A 16,293-nucleotide genomic window follows, 5' to 3' on the forward strand; every position below is an offset into this window, starting at 1 on the left:
CTAATGAATTAATGATCTAGGCACTGAGCATCAGCACTGCTACCATCAACAAAAGTGAAAACTGGACATCATTAGCTGATAACTTGCTAAACCTAAATCTGGTCAAGCCTCAGATTCTTGCTGCCAATTTGCAAGAAACACATTGAGTTGCACTATGAGTGCACAATGCACAACCTCCAGCTGTGGGGCTCTGTGTAGATCAAACAACCCAGATCCTCAACAAATAGACTGTAAGACAAAGAGAAGAATGAAAGGAGAGTCGTAAACTAAGCGTTAAATGACATGGCCGGGTACAGTGGCTCACACCTGTAATCCTGGCACTTTGGGAGGCCTTGGATGGTGGATCACTTGAGGTCAGGAGTTCGAGACCAGCCCGCCCAAAATGGAGAAACCCCGGCCCTACTAAAAATACTAAAAATACAAAAGTTAGCCAGGCACAGTGGCCTGCGCCTATAATCCCAGCTACTCAGGAGGCCAAGGCAGGAGAATCTCTTGAACCCAGGAGACAGAGGTTGCAGAGAGCTTCAGCTCACTGCACTTCAGCTTAGGTGACAGAGTGAGACTCCATCTCAAAAAAAAATGTAAAGTAAAAAAGGGGGTGCATGTGTGAAGAACATTAATGTGTCTAGGGATATGCATTTGGCTGATAAAGCCACAAAACTAAGAAGTAATTCCTATAAAGTATCAGGACGGTGATTGGTTATTTTCGGAGGGAGGGAGGAAGGGGCTGGGCTGGGGTTGCGTACATAGAAGGGACTCTGAAACAGCTGGTAAAGTTCTGTTTCTTGAACTGGGAGAAAAGGTATGAAGTTTCCTTCAGATCAAGCGTTTAGATAGTAACTGGCATTCAGAACCAAGAACTACCTCAAGAAAGGGACGGCAGGAGCGTGAGAAAGAAATGGCAGGCACTAAAGTGGCCGCAGACTCGGGAGTCCAAGGAGTGCCAAAGGCCATGCGGGAAGACGCAGAGGAGCCCATCTGCTGAACTAGGCTATTCTCAGGAAGGGGAGGAAGGGAAGTGAAGAGACACTTTCATCGTACTGAATTCATTTGGCAATATATTTTTTCAGCAAGTTTGTATTGCTTTTGTTAATTTTTTCAAACATGTAAATGTTTACTTTTTAAAGAGCTTCATAATAAAAATAGAAATCTTAGTGGGGAAAGCGATAAATCCCCATGCAAAAGAGTTCCTAACAACGTATGCAGATATTCCACCTTCAAAGCGGGGGGCATAACTCCCATTCCTTAAGTGCAGGCTGCACAGAGGGCATTCTTTCCAAAGAGTACAGTAGGGGAAGAGGGGATAAAAGAGAAACTTTACTGTGGAGAAACGCAATACACACCACCCCCGCCAAGTGGTCACCATCAATATCAATAGTGATAAATTAAGTTGACAGCAGATATCTTTGATGTGATAAAAGTGGCACTTGACCTCTGTGGTCTTTCTCCCTAAAACTTCAGAACCCCAATCTTATCATGAGGAAAACATCTGAAAAATTCCGCTAGAGGGACACCCTACAATATACCTAACCAATAATTCTCAAAACTGTCAAGGTCATCAAAAACAAGAAAAGTTTGAGAAGCTGTCACAGCCAAGAGAAGTCTGAGGAGACACGACAACTAAACACAATATGATATCCGGGATGGGATCTGGAAATAGAAAAGGGACATTTAGTAAAAACTAAGGAAATGTGACTACAGAAGGGACATTTAGTAAAAACTAAGGAAATGTGACTACAGTACAGGCGTCAGTTAATACTAACGTATCAATATTGGTCCATTAATTGTGATTCACGTACCATGGTCAGGTAAAAGGTTAGTAACAGAAGAAATGGTTAAGATGTGAGTGAACTCTCCATACTATCTTCTCAATTTTTTCTGTAAATCAAAACTGTTCTAAAAAATAGTCTATTTTAAATTTTAAAAAAATAGAAACTCTAAAAGTGGCAATCTCACAGTATCTTTACCAAGTTTAAGTTGAGCTTGCTAAGTTTCCTGCAATAAGTCAGAGTACAGGGTTTATATTCCTTTTCTTTTGAGAGATGGATTCTCACTCTATCACCCAGGCTGGAGTGCAGTGGCACAATCTCCATTCACTGCAACCTCTGCCTCCTGGATTCAAGTGATTCTCCCATCTCAGCCTCCCAAGTAGCTGGGACTAAAAATGCCCACCACCACATCCAGGTAATTTTGTATTTTCAGTAGAGACGGGGTTTCACCATGTTGGCCAGGCTGGTCTCAAACTCCTGACCTCAAGTGATCTGCCCACCTCGGCCTCCCAAAGTGCTGGGATTTCAGATGTGAACCGCTGTGCCCAACCTATGTTTCTTTCTTATACAAATATTTTGAACCAATCAACAGACCCCCTCAGAAGACACTCATTGACCAGTGGTATAGCCACCACACTCTGAGAACCAACAATGACTTTGGCATAGTACGCTGTACTATTTTCAGACATTCCTCAGCACAATAAAATAGGAAGCAAAAAAATATGGTATTGGTGTGAATCTGAAAATATGTATGGCAAGCTGGGGAGAGAATGTTCTTGGATAAAACACACTGGGTACCAGCCATCAGAACTGTAACAGTCCAAGCAAAAAGATGCATGTATAAAATATTTTCAAAGAGGTCTCACTCCTAAACATATAATCAGATAGAACAGGCAATAACACCTTCCACATCATCTCCTCCTCTGTCATCTTCACACTGCGGATGATCGCAGAGCTCCTCAGTCAAGGATCTACCCAGCCCAGCTAGCTAGTAAGTCTGTTCCCTCAGCTCTTCGGCATGTGATGGTAAATCTGCATTACACTTAGTCTTCTCTTTTTTTCAGAGACGGGGTCCTGCTGTGTTGCCCAGGCTGAAGTGCAGTGGCCAGTCACAGGCTCACCCATAGTGCACTACAGCCTCAAACTCCTGAGCTCAAACGATCCTCCTGCCTTGGCCTTCTAAGTAGCTAGGACTAGCCACTGAACCCAGCTTGACACTGATTCCCCTTATAGAGTGACTTCACTAATGTATACTATATCTTGACTCAAAAGTAAATTCTTAAAGAACAAAAAAAGAAAAAGGGGAAGAGAACTAATATTCACTGTCATGTGTTTTATTTTCCTTTTTTTGAGGGGAGAGGGTCTCATTGTCACACAGGCTGGAATGTGGTGGCGTGATTGTAACTCACTGCAGCCTTGACCCTTGGGCTCAAGTGATCCTCCCACCACAGACTCCCAATAGCTGGGACTATAAGAGTGTGCCAGCATGCCCAGCTAAGTCTTTTATATTTAGTACAGATGAGGTCTCATGACATTGCCCAGGCTGGTATCGAACTCCAGGGCTCAAGCTTCAGCCTCCCAAAGTGCATAAGCCATCACACCTGGCACACTGTTATGTATTTTATATATTAAACACTGTCCAATTTTATATAAATGTGTTAACAAGAAGAAAAAACCACTTAATTCTCCATCTCCCCAATGCAACAGGTATTATTGCACTTATTTTACAGATGACGAATAGAAAGTTCAGACAGGTAAAGTGATGTGGGAAGACTAGAAACTCAGTGACTCGCTGAGTCATGTCTCAGTGACGCCATGAGGTCCACGCTGTGCCTCTCACAACCTGCTGCCTGCCCCTTCAGGCCTTCTATGTGTATACACTCGCCAGCTCCAAGTGCTGAGCAGAAAGACATTCACAGGCTTTTTTGACATGAACCAAGCTGAGTGGCTGATAAGAGGGAGCCCCTTGGCAGGACCTGGTTTTATTTTAAGACCAAAGTCTACCCTGTCTGTGGCTCCTAAGGAAGTAAAAGGAAAATAAAGAGCGTGGTGAACAGTATCATTATCAAAGATGTTCACCTCTGTACTTCACTTTGCACCACTAATCAGAACACCAGGAACTTTCTAACATGCTGTAACCATGAAAAAGAAAATATTTCAGATTGTAAATGATAAGAAATGGTCTTGTATGGTTATAATTTTAAATGGTAATCAAAGAACTGCATTTTATATCCTTTTCTCATGAAGAAGAGAAGGTTTTAATGAGCATCTTACTGTACTGCCTACCACTTACCACATCTTATGAACCATATGCATATCTTACAAATCAGCAATATTTTTCCTTCTTAGATAATCCACACATTCGATGAAAAATGAAAAGTCGTGTTCTCAAGATTTATGTTATTTTCCTTTTAAAATGTTGATAATTGGCCAGGCACGGTGGCTCATGCCTGTAATCCCAGCCCTTTGGGAGGCCAAGATGGGGAGATCACCTGAGGTCAGGAGTTAGAGACCAGCCTGACTAAAATGGAGAAACCCTGTCTCCGCTAAAAATACAAAATTAGCTGGGTGTGGTGGCCCATGTCTGTAATCCCAGCTACTCAGGAGGCTGAGACACGACAATCACTTGAACCCGGGAGGCGGAGGTTGCGCCAAGCCGAAATTGAGCCATTGCACTCCAGCCTGGGCAACAAGAGCAAAACACCGTCTCAAAAAACAAACACACAAAAAATAAAATGTTGATAATTTATATTGGTTGCATAAAACTAAATGAGGTTCTTATTTTGCTTCAAATAATTCAGAAAATAAACCCCAAAATTTATGGTAATATAGTAATTTCAGCCAGAAGTCAATATAAAAAAAAAAATCACTAAATTGTTTTTCATACTTCTTCACTACCTAATCTAAATCTGATATCTTAAGTTTTATTTCCTTGCTAGTATTTAAAGATGATAACCATAACGTTTTAAGAGAATTTTATTGTGGAATATTTTCATGCTATACAAATAAGACAAGAAGGACCAAATAGTTAAGTGTAGATTATGATTAAAGTCCTAGCTTTGGTTCTGGGCTGTCAGTGTGTTAGTATCACTCAGTAGAACCCACCGCAGCCAAGACCCAGAGTGTCTAAATGAGGATCCGTCAGTTTACCACAAATCCCTACCACCCAGGGCCCGTATGTGTCCAGTTTCTCAGAAGAGGCAACCCTGACGCAGACTGTGAAACAACTTAGACCAAGTTTAAACCTAGTTCCTGAGACAAACAGATAACACTTCAAAGTGCTATTAAAGTAGAACCGATTATAAGAAATGAATTGCAAAAAACTGGAACCCTTGGGTACTGCTGATAGGAAGGTTAGATGGTACAGCCACTATGGAAAACAGTGTGATGATTCCTCAAAAATTAAATATACAATTACTATATGATCCAGCAATTCTACTTCTGGGTATAGACCCAAAAAACTTGAAAGCAAGTACTGGAACAGATATTTGCACACCAGTGTTCACAGTGGCACTAATCACAAGAGCCAGAAGGTCAAAAGAACCCAAATGCCCGTCCATGAATGAATGGATAAACATATGTGGAATGTACATATAATATTATTCTGCCTTAAAAACCACACACACAATGACATCCTGACACAGGCTACAACATAAATGATTGAAGATATCATATTAAGTAAGTCAATCAGAAAAAGACAAATACTATAGGATTCCACTTATAAAAGGTGCCTAGAATAGACAAATTCATAGAGATAAAAAAAAAAAAAAGAATGGTGGTTGCCAGGGGCTAGAAGTGGTGGAGAATGGGAAGTTATGTTTAATGGGAACAGTGTTTCGATTTGGGATGGTGAAAAAGTTCTGGAGAAGGATGGAGATGATGGTTGAATAACAATGTATACTTACTGCCACAGAACTGTACACCTACAGATGGCTACAATGGTCCATTTATGTTATGTATATTTTACAACAGAAAATCATAAGTAAAAGTAATTGCTGGCATCATTTGCACTGTCCTGAAGTATACACGTTTTAGAATTTTTTACAAAATGAAAGAATTTAATTGCAACTTTTCCAATTCTTGTAAGAAAAAATATTTTGTAGTTGTATTAGAGATCACAAATTACTTAAATATCTCTTTAGAATCTTAGTGAACTTAGTGATCAATATCTAAAATTATGCAGAAAAAAAGGAATTCTGTAATAGGAATGACTGTACCTGATTAGCTATCATTTTATAATCAAAAGTTCCATATGATCAAATAATAAACATTTCTACTCATCATAAAATACAGAAGTCTACACAATATCAGTGAATACGCACAATCCACTCACTGTTTCCAATATAAAGCCATTGCATTCAACTGACGGCCTGAATGATAAGGGGTGAGGAAAAGAACTACCCCAATTTTTCTGTTTCAAAGGTTTTCTAATTTACTTAATATCCCATTCTCATATAATAGGGCTGTTGAAAGGCTTCTTTTTGGCTTCACTGTTCTCTACTTTAAATTTATAAAGGAGATAAATACTTCAGACATAACCCTGATTACACCATGGCTCTACCTGGTAATATCAGTTGCAAGTTTGTTGGTTTAAGAGTTAGAACAATTTGTAAATAACAGTAAATGTTTCTATTGTGTTTCCAGAATTTATAAAGTCGGCATAGCATGGAAAGCAAAGAGGATTCAAAATCCACTAAAATAGTCACTAACAAATGAAGAAGAAACACTCACAAACCTTCTTGAGAGGACACAATGGGTGGTAGGTAATCAGGAATGTATTCTTTTCTTTCCTCTGCATCTTTACTTCCAGGTTGAGGAAACTGAAGTACATTGTTCTTGCTAACAGGAAACGACGGAATTTGATGTGGGAAAGTGACAGGTTCAATATTGTGAATATAGTCTTCCAGTTCATGCAGACTAACCCCCATAAGTTGGAAAGCTTCACCAACATCATCCAAAATTGGGTCTGTTCGGCCATCTGAAACAAAGTCAAAAGCAAATCAAATTATTTGAAAAAAAATCCCATGAATATATTTTTAAATATTAAGAAAAAGTAGTTAAATAAATATGCAGCTCAGAATCAAGTATTTTGACCTAGTTATTGGAAAGAATTTAATAGATTTTAAATAGAGTATCACAGAATCATGTTTAAGCTGATTATTAAAGTCAAGTTCAAATACAATCAGACAACTAGTCAGAACAGCACAGAAACAATCCAACTCATGATCAACTATTATAGAACAAATATTAAAGTAATTTACAGATTATCAAAAGCATCTGGAATTGTGGCTGGCTAGCACACAGAAAATGCCCCCCAAATAATAATAAAATACTGTGGGTTTTTTTTTTTTTTTTTTTTAAGAGATTGCATCTTGCCTGGACAAGGTGGCTCATGCCTATAATCCCAGCACTTTGAGAGGCCAAGGCAGGCAGATCACAAGGTCAGGAGTTTGAGACCAGCCTGGCCAACATGGTGAAACCCATCTCTACTAACAATACAAAAATTAGCCAGGCATGGCGGCATGTGCCTATAATCCCAGCTACTCAGGGCAGGGGGCGGAGAGCTGAGGCAAGAGAACTGCTTGAACCCAGGAGTTGAAGGTTGCAGCAAGCCAAGATTGCGCCACTACACTCTAGCCTGGGTGACAGACCAAGACTCCATCTTGGGAAAAAAAAAAAAAAAAAAGACGGCATCTTGCTTGTTGCCCAGGCTGGAGTGCTCCCTGCTGCCTCAAACTCCTGGACTCAAGCAATCTTCCCATCTCAGCCTCCTGAGTAGCTGGGACTACAAGCACATGCCACCATGCCTGGCTAATTTTTTTTTTCATTTTGTGGAGATGGGTTCTCACTATGTTGCTCAGGCTATGTTGAACTCCTGGCCTCAAGCAGTCCTCCTTCTTCTGCTTCCCAATGTGGTAGGGTAACAGGTGTAAGCCAATGTGTCTGGCCCCTTTTTTTTTTTTTTAAATCATCAAGTAAATAGTGTGCTGTGCTGACAAAGCCAATGTTCGTTACATTTCCTCTGTTGTTCACTGTGGAACCTTAAACAGTGGTTGGCACGTAACTGGCACTCAATAGCTACTGAATGAATTATACAATTAAATGAATTTTTAAAACCCAAAAATATTTACAAAGAAGATCTAGATCATAAAAGTTTGGTTTTTGCTTGGTGGGTTTTTTTTGAGACAGGGTCTCACTCTGCTGCCCAGGCTGGAGTGCAGCAGGGCGATCATGGCTCACTGCAACCTTGACTTCCCAGGCTCAAGCCATCCTCCCACCTTAGCCTCCCGAGTAGCTAGGACTATCAGTGCATCACCATCATGCCCAGCCATTTATAGGTAAATTTAAATGGCTGGGCATGGTAGTGGTGCACTGGTAGTCCTGGGTACACCCAGGATTTATAGGTAAATTTTTATAGGATTTATAGGTAAATTTACAATTTACCTATAAATTTTCAAATGTAATTAGAACAGAGATCAAGAGATTAAAAGTTAGATATAGTAAGATTTTTCTTTATAAAAGGAAGTTTTTCCTATGCCTACCCTTAGCAGACCTTAAGGTCTCTACATCCTTAAAAATGTCTATGAAAACTCCAGTTTCTGATTTTCAATAGTCTAAAGGATTGAACTGACAACCTGACTTTTTAACTGAAATCCTGAAATTTGATCACTTCAAACTCAGTATGCCTGAAATTAAATCACACTGTAAAATGAAAAAGAATCCAAATATTGCTAGAATTGGACACATGTGTGGTAATGCACACAGAAACGTCTGAAAGGATATTCAGCCAATGGCTAACAGTTCAAGGGGATAGAGGCTGCAGTAGAGGGAAGCCGGTGGTGGAAGCAGGAGACTGACTTCTAACTCCACATACTTCTACAGTCTTTCATTTCTTTCTTGAGAATATTTCTTTCAGAAGAAACAAACACCATCAGTTTGTTTTTACTGACATTCTTTCTACAAGTATGGGTTACTTCTGTGATGTATAAAAGAAGAAAAAATAAAACGAATATTCTTCTTACTGAATGTCAATATGCATTTCAGCTCCTCTATTCCTATTAAAGCTCTTATTACACTCTCAGTCTAAAAAGTATAATCATCTTCGGCTCCTCCGTATGCTTTGCAGCCTCAAACCAAAATCTGGTACTTTTTCTAACCCTATCCCTCTCTTTTTTTTTTGAGACAGAGTTTCACTCTTGTTGCCCAGGCTGAAGTACAATGGCATGACCTCGGCTCACCGAAACCTCTGCCTCTCAGGTTCAAGTGATTCTCTTGCCTCAGCCACACAAATATCTGGGATTACAGGCATGTGCCACAACATCTGGTTAATTTTTGTATTTTTGGTAGAGACGGGGTCTCACCATGTTGGTCAGGCTGGTCTCAAACTCCTGATCTCATGAACTGCCCGCCTCAGCCTCCAAGTGCTGGGATTACAGGTGTGACCCACCATGCCCAGTCCCCCTACTTTTTTTTTTTAACCATGATTTCAGATGTTTTCCTTTCTCTCTATTCTTACTGTCACTGTCTCAGTATAGTCTTAAGTTCTGCCCACTTCAATCTCGTACACATCACTGCCAATAGAATTTTCTTAAAATACCACTTTAATCACACTATGCCCCCTACTTAGAAGTATGCAATGTTTTCTACTACATGTTTTAATTCTTTTGTCTAGCTTTTAAGTCCCTCCATAACCTGATTTCACTCTGTTGAACATTTTTGTCAGGCACCCTTAGAATGAACTGTATATGGAGTTGATCACCTTACTGGTATTTTTATTATGCTTAACGTCACCTGACAGCTTAGTGTATGCTATTCTCTAACCTGGAATACTTGATACCTTTACACAACCATACGTCATAGCTCAACTCAAATCTTATCTTTTCTGTGAAGTAATCCTACCCCAAAATCCATAGCCTACAAGCATCTCTCCTCTTACTCCTCTCTTACATTTACTCCCTGTACCATGCAAAAAATATTACAGCACTAGTGTTGAAGAGTCGGTCTGAAAGGTTTAGCACCTGCTTTCAGTGCATATACACGTGTTTAATACGTAATGTGACACAGACAGAAACATCTGCCCTTGAATGCTTGGAGAAATTGTTACCTTAGGGCAATTCTGAAGTTCATTATTGTTGAATTAATGGTAACTTCTAATACTTGCTTTAACTTGAGAACATTTCTTTTAGAAGAAACAAACCCCATCAGTCTGTTTTTACTGACATTCTGGCACTCTTGAACACACCTTATGGGCAGGGACTGCATCTTAGTAATTCTATGTCTCCAATGCCTAGTGCAGGGGTTGGTTCATAAGTGGTGCTCAGTAAGTGTTTGTTCAAACAACAGAAAGGACTTAAAGGAGTAGAATATAAACTGCATAGTGGTAAACTGGAGCTACAGAATTTGATTTTAGAATAAGGCTGGTATAGAAAAACAAACCTAAAAATATCTAATAAGTATACCAAAATTAGCATAAAAAAAGTCACCAAATCATGATGGGGAATAATGAACTTGACAATCTCATTCTCACTGAAAACAAGAAACTGGCTACAGAAATTAGGTAATTAGGAACAAGGTTCATAATGAAGAGCTGCAATGACCCCTTGATGACTATGGAATACTTAGTCACATGGAGTGCCAGCTCTCTTCTGTATAAAAGGTGAGAAAGGTAACTATGTATTCAGGAGACATTTTGAATGTCTAAAGATACAGAACATCTGTCCTTATGTAGAGAACATGGCAGCAAACATAATCTGAACTATGCCTAGCTTAGCCTATCAGTTAACAGTATACTCAAGGACCATTGCAGAGCAGGCCAGAGGAAAAAGAAAGAAAAGCTAGGAGAGTAGTCACTTGGTGATGTACTTTCAAGATAAAAATGCATGCATATTACTTTGCGGTTCCAAATTTAGACGTATCAGTGAGCTAGGCATGGTGGTTCACGCCTGTAATCCCAGCACTTTGAAACACTGAGGCAGGAGAATAACTTGAGCTGAGGAGTTTGACACCAGCTTGGGCAATATAACCAGACCACATCTCTACAAAAAATAAAAAAATTAGCTGGGCATGGTGGCATGTCCCTGTAGTCCCAGCTACTTGGAAGGCTGAGGCAGGAGGATCACTTGAGCCCTGAAGTTCGAGGCCATAGAGAGCTAAGATCGCACCACTGCACTCCAGGCTGGGGGACAGAGTGAGATCCTGTCTCAAAAGAAGAAGAATAGAAGTCTCAGTGAAATCAAGCACTCAAAACATACACATTTTTGGAACTCAAAATGTGAAGTCAATACGTGGCTATTATGGTACTGGTTTATCAGTTCATTCATTTCTTCAACAAATATTTCTCAGGTAGCTATTATATAATGGCCCCATAGGTTACAGAATACAAATATAATCAATTTTTCTCCTGAGGAGGGGAAAGAGACATATGCAGGTGATTACAAAACAAGATGACAAAAGAAATATGCACAGAATTATGAAAGCAGATAACATGAGTTCCCTAGAGCAAGTGATAAGTACAACTCAAAATAAAAGTAGTACTACTGGTGGGCCAGGGCAAAGGACACTCTAGGTAGAAAACAGCATGCATGTAGAAATGGATAGCCTAAACATTTTGAAAAAGGCAAGCAGCTCAGCATGGCTACAGATTAGCATGGCAGGCTGGCAAAAGATAAGCAAGATGCTAGCTCATGAAGGGAACTGTGTGCTGTTAAGAGTTCAGATTTTTAGCCTGTAACCAATAGAATACAGTTAAAATACTTTTAAGAATAATGACAAAATCATATTTGTGTTATGGATAGATTATTTTGGCAGCCCTGTGGAAGCGGGAACGAGACTCGGGGCCTAAGCAATACAACGTGTCTGTGGGTCTCAATTTTTCAGTCTAGGAACCACTTTAACAAAACAAAGTATCCTATGAAACACTTCATTCAGTTCTCCAGCTTATCACCTTAATCATCATGACCTGAAACGTCAATGAGTGGTAGTTTCCTCTCCTCAACAAACACACATGCCATGCTTCACATCAACATGATAATGTGTAGCTGCTATTAAAATACCATTCCTTCCATTAAATTATTAAATACCACTAGTTATAGATATTACCAGACATTCACTTAAAACCCGTAAGCACTGTAGCCCAGATTACCTGGAGAATCTTGTCAACTGCCCACGGTCCCTCTATCCCACTTTGATAACCACTGACATCTCACTGGTAACTGAGACGTAAGTGAAAGTGCATCTGATCAGCGAAACTGACAAAGTCAGCCTTGGGAAAACAGAAAGTGGAGATGCTGTTCACGAAACGAACAGATACAGAAAGAAGAGGCAGTGTCCCTAACGGAGCAGAGCTGTCAACGAGTCTGTGTAGCTAGGAGCTCAGGAATGGCCAGTCTTGTAAGAAACGGCCGGTAGACGGAGCGCCTGTGACAACTAGTTGTAGTAGTTTTCGGGCAAGGGAGAAAAAGGACCGAGGTAAAAGAGGGTGTAAGGCACGCTGGGGGTGGATCTGCCCGCAGCAAACAGGAGACAATGAGAGAGATCCAGGCACATTTCGGAGCGGAGGAGCTGCAGGAGGGTGTGGAGCTGCGAGCGAAGACTCGGCTCCCGGGCTGGTGGCGGGAAGTTAGCGGATGAAGAAGAGGCACCCGAGGGATGACTAGAGTTTGCAGGGTCAGTGGAAGCCCAGGGACGTGGGAGGCCGAGGAGACAGCAGATCTCGAGGCAGGCTGCGGGACGCACACCCCGGGGACGCGGAGGGGAAGGGAGAGCGGAGGTGTCACCCTTGACTTGCCGGGGCAGCCCTCCCGCACCCAGCCCGGTACTCACAGAGCTCAGAGTACCGATGGCAGCCCCGGCCCAGCTGCTGCAGATAGCGCTGCAGCACGTCCGTGAGGAGGTGGCAGGCGCTGAGCTGCACCGAGTCCCAGCCCAGCGCCTGGCAGATCTGCGCCACCGAGACCCTCAACAACGACCTGGAGTAACTCTCGCACATCCCGCTGCGTGGACGCCACCGCAGCCCTTGCTGCCACTGCTCTCCAGCCCCGCCGCCAGACCTTAGCAGGGCCCCCGATTCATCCTCTAGGGCTTCCGCGGCGGGATAATGGTCCCACGGACCCCCGGCGACCACCTCAAAGCCCCAGCAGCACGGAGCGCGCCAGCCTGAGAGCCGCCATTTTGGACTCGCTCCGCCTCCCGCTGGACGGCCGCCGGAGCGAGGCAGCACGAGCCGAATGCCGAGCGCACCGATGAGAAAGCTCCGCCCCGTGGGAGCGGAGCGACGCCTCGGGATCGCCTCTGAGGCCTGGAAGCCGGCCGGAAGCGGGATTGCGGCGCGCAGGTGGAGGAGGCGCCGGGGGTGGCAGGTGCTGGGGCGCTTCCCAGGGGCGCTCACCTGGACGGAGAGCGGGGACAAAAATGCCCGTGTTTTAGGGGCAAACGAGGGATCTGGGATACGACATTGACATGTTAGAGAGTTAGCATTAATAACGTTAGTCATGTTAGAGGGTTAAGTGCTAGAGAGAAGTTTGGGGCGTGGGAATTTGAGATGCTCGCCAAACGCAGACCTGCGCTGGTCTTACTTCTGCTAAAAATCTATGTATTGAGCTGCTTGCCACTGCACAGATTAAATAAAGCCCAAGCTGTTCCGCATGTCCTTTAAAGCCCTTCGCAATAGGGCGGGGAACAGGAGGAGGCCTCTGTGCCAAATTAATGGGGCCCCCCAAAAATTCAGTCATCAAGATCGATAATATTTTAATAGTTTTTTAAAAATCCAAACCCATGCCATAAACTCCTGCCTCACTCATGTCATTCTAATCCCAGCCCTGGTTGAGATAAAACTTTTTTTTTTTTTCAAACCAGGTGAGCTCCCTGTGGGCTGTACTGTGCGATTTGCGCATCGCGGCTGTGGCCTGTAGGGGGATGGGGACCTCGGCTGCCTGCAGAGGTCAAACCAGAGCCTCAAACCCGTGTCGCAGGGTGAGTGTCCTGGGAACGGTTGCCTATCCCAGAGCCTTCTCCCAGCTCCAGCCAAATATTGCCAGAAATTGGGATTTGGGGATAAATACCTTGACTTTTAAATTCAGAATTGGGAACACATCTCAAAAACCAAACTGATCCCACAGCAAGTCTAGATTCAGCCTTCCAGTAGCTCGATTGTAGTGGCTGAACTATGCGGTTTCTTAAATACGCCTTTCTGTACCTATCACAGTGTATTTAGTATAAGAGTTTGTGTGCTCCTGCAATAAATTGTGAGTTTATGAGTGGCTCTGTATTCCTCCTACAGGGACTATTCCAGAACTTTGAACATGATATTCAAATTTTTGAGTCTGGGAAACGCAACAGAAGTGAAATTATGGTTCTTCAGTTAAATGGCGATCTGCAGAGAAGCAAGGTACTATATGGCAAGGTGCCTGTATTTAGTCCATGGACATCTGTCCCCAAGTTATCAGCAACATTTTGTTGCTAAATCTGTGAGACACTTTTCAGACCTAGCCTTATTATTTTGTAGCCATTTGATAATGTTGAACACTACCATAACTTTGAAACTCTTTTGCGCCTTGGATTTCACAAATCTGTCTCTCTGCCGCCACCGCCCTGGGTGTTTGCTCCTCTTCATTTGCCTTTCTGTGTATAGGGGAGGGGATTTTATTTCTGAAAATTTCAAACCTACAGAAAAGTTGAAACAAAATCATAGACTCAGGTATACACTTCATCTAGATTCACCAATTGTTAACATTTTGCCACATTTACTATATCTTGTGTATTTATATATGCACCCAAGTTTTTTTCCAGCAGTTTGAAAGTAAGCTGCAAACTTCATAACATTTAACCTCACCACACCTCAACATGGGTCACCCCAAAACAAGAACATTCCCCCGCATAGCGACACACATGATCATATGTCACAGGCTTTGTTCCCAGGAAGTCAGCTCTGAGATTGAGATAAGCCTGCAGAAAGTTCATTGAGGAGTCCTCCTGGGACTTGGGGGAAGGAGTGAAAGCCAGGTGCAGTGAATGCTGGGCAAGGAAAGCCTCAGCCAAGCCAATCTCACAGGGCGCTCAAGCTGGAGCGGACCTTCAGAGCTTCCCTGAATCCAAACAAGAAGGCTGGACCTTTCTATTCACATAGGAACAGGCCACTGCATGAGGGCTGCCTGGGAAAGTAGGCAAAGGAACTGCCTGCAGCTGAGTCCATTCAAGTCCAAGGACAGCTGAAGTCCTTCAGTCCTGAGGGGCTCTGAGCAGTGCATTTAGCATTCATCACAGTTCATCCCTTTTACCCTCAGAGACACTTGTTGGTTTGAGGAACAGCTCCTCCAGGATTCTGGAGGGGGCCCTTTCCCTGGGGAAGACATTAAAGAGGAAGGTCAGGAGACAAATTACAGCCCCGACTGCTGCAGCCGGGCCTCAGCTGTTGCTAGGTATTCTCCTCCTCAATTCTACATTTCTCTCACTTCTGGTCTCAATAGCTTACCTGGTGGCACAATGCAGACCCCCATGTGCTGGCCTAAGCCCCTGCTTTCCAAGCCCTTTTCAGACGGTGGCTGCTGAACATGTCCTTGTGCCATCAGAACTGGGAAAAATAATACCCCAAATTGGGCAAGAGGTACCCACAGGCCTCTTAAAGATGACTTCTCTCTCAGCTGCAGTCTGGGTGGAAGTGCCCAGGCAGCAACTGAAGCTACTATTTCAGTGGGACTCCTGCTCTGTTCTCTGGTGAAAGCATTTGCCTTTTTGGAAATAGGATCTATAAACCTGGAGAACCCTGAGTGGCAGGGACCGGAAGAACAATTTCCCAGGAGGGTCCCTGGAAGTGATGTAAGTGGTGAAACTCCCGTCTCCACCCCATGTCATCCACCTATTGGGAACCCAGCATCCCCAAAGAGTCACTGACTTGATGGGGTGGAGTGGCTCATGCCTGTAATCCCAACACTTTGGGAGGCCAAGGCAGGTAGATGGCTTGAGGCCAGGAGTTCAAGACAAGCCTTAGCAGCATAGTGAAACCCTTATCTCTACAAAATACATATATATTTCAAGACCAAAAAAATATATATATATAAATATTTTAAAATATATATATTTATATATATATATTTTTGGTCTTGAAATATATATGCATTTTGTATGTTATATACAAATATATCTTGAAAATATATATATATTTATATATATAATGTTTTGTAGAGATAAGTTTTGTTTGTTTTTTTGAGACAGTCTTGCTCTGTCGCCCAGGCTGGAGTGCAGTGGCCCATTCCCGGCTCACTGCAATCTCCATCTCCCAGGTTCAAGCGATTCTTCTGCCTTACCTTCCTGAATAGCTTGGGATTACAGGCAGGCACCACCATGCACAGCTAATTTTTTTGTGTTTTCAATGGAGACAGGGTTTCACCATGTTGGCCAAAGATAGGCTCAATCTCTTGACCTCATGATCCGCCTGCCTCGGCTTCCCAAAGTGCTGGGATTACAGGTGCCAGCCACCACACCTGACCAATGTGTGTGTGTGTATATATATATATATATATATATATAT

General features: G+C 42.5%; 1 protein-coding gene across 1 annotated transcript in view; it reads right to left on the bottom strand.

Moving 5' to 3' along the window:
- TAF3 (TATA-box binding protein associated factor 3) overlaps positions 1-12,980 on the bottom strand; it is a 196,024-nt gene extending 183,044 nt beyond the window's left edge. Inside the window, exons 1-2 of the mRNA XM_017521136.2 lie at positions 12,591-12,980; positions 6,505-6,747 (exon numbers count right to left, since the gene is read on the bottom strand). Coding sequence (XP_017376625.1) covers positions 6,505-6,747; positions 12,591-12,756 — 409 coding nt within the window. The 5' untranslated portion in view covers positions 12,757-12,980. The remainder of the gene's footprint in view (positions 1-6,504; positions 6,748-12,590) is intronic.
- Positions 12,981-16,293: the final 3,313 nt, after the last annotated feature.

This window comes from Cebus imitator, unplaced genomic scaffold (genome assembly GCF_001604975.1).
Source record: "Cebus imitator isolate Cc_AM_T3 unplaced genomic scaffold, Cebus_imitator-1.0 Scaffold20, whole genome shotgun sequence".
In the NCBI taxonomy this organism is placed as follows: Eukaryota; Metazoa; Chordata; class Mammalia; order Primates; family Cebidae; genus Cebus; species Cebus imitator.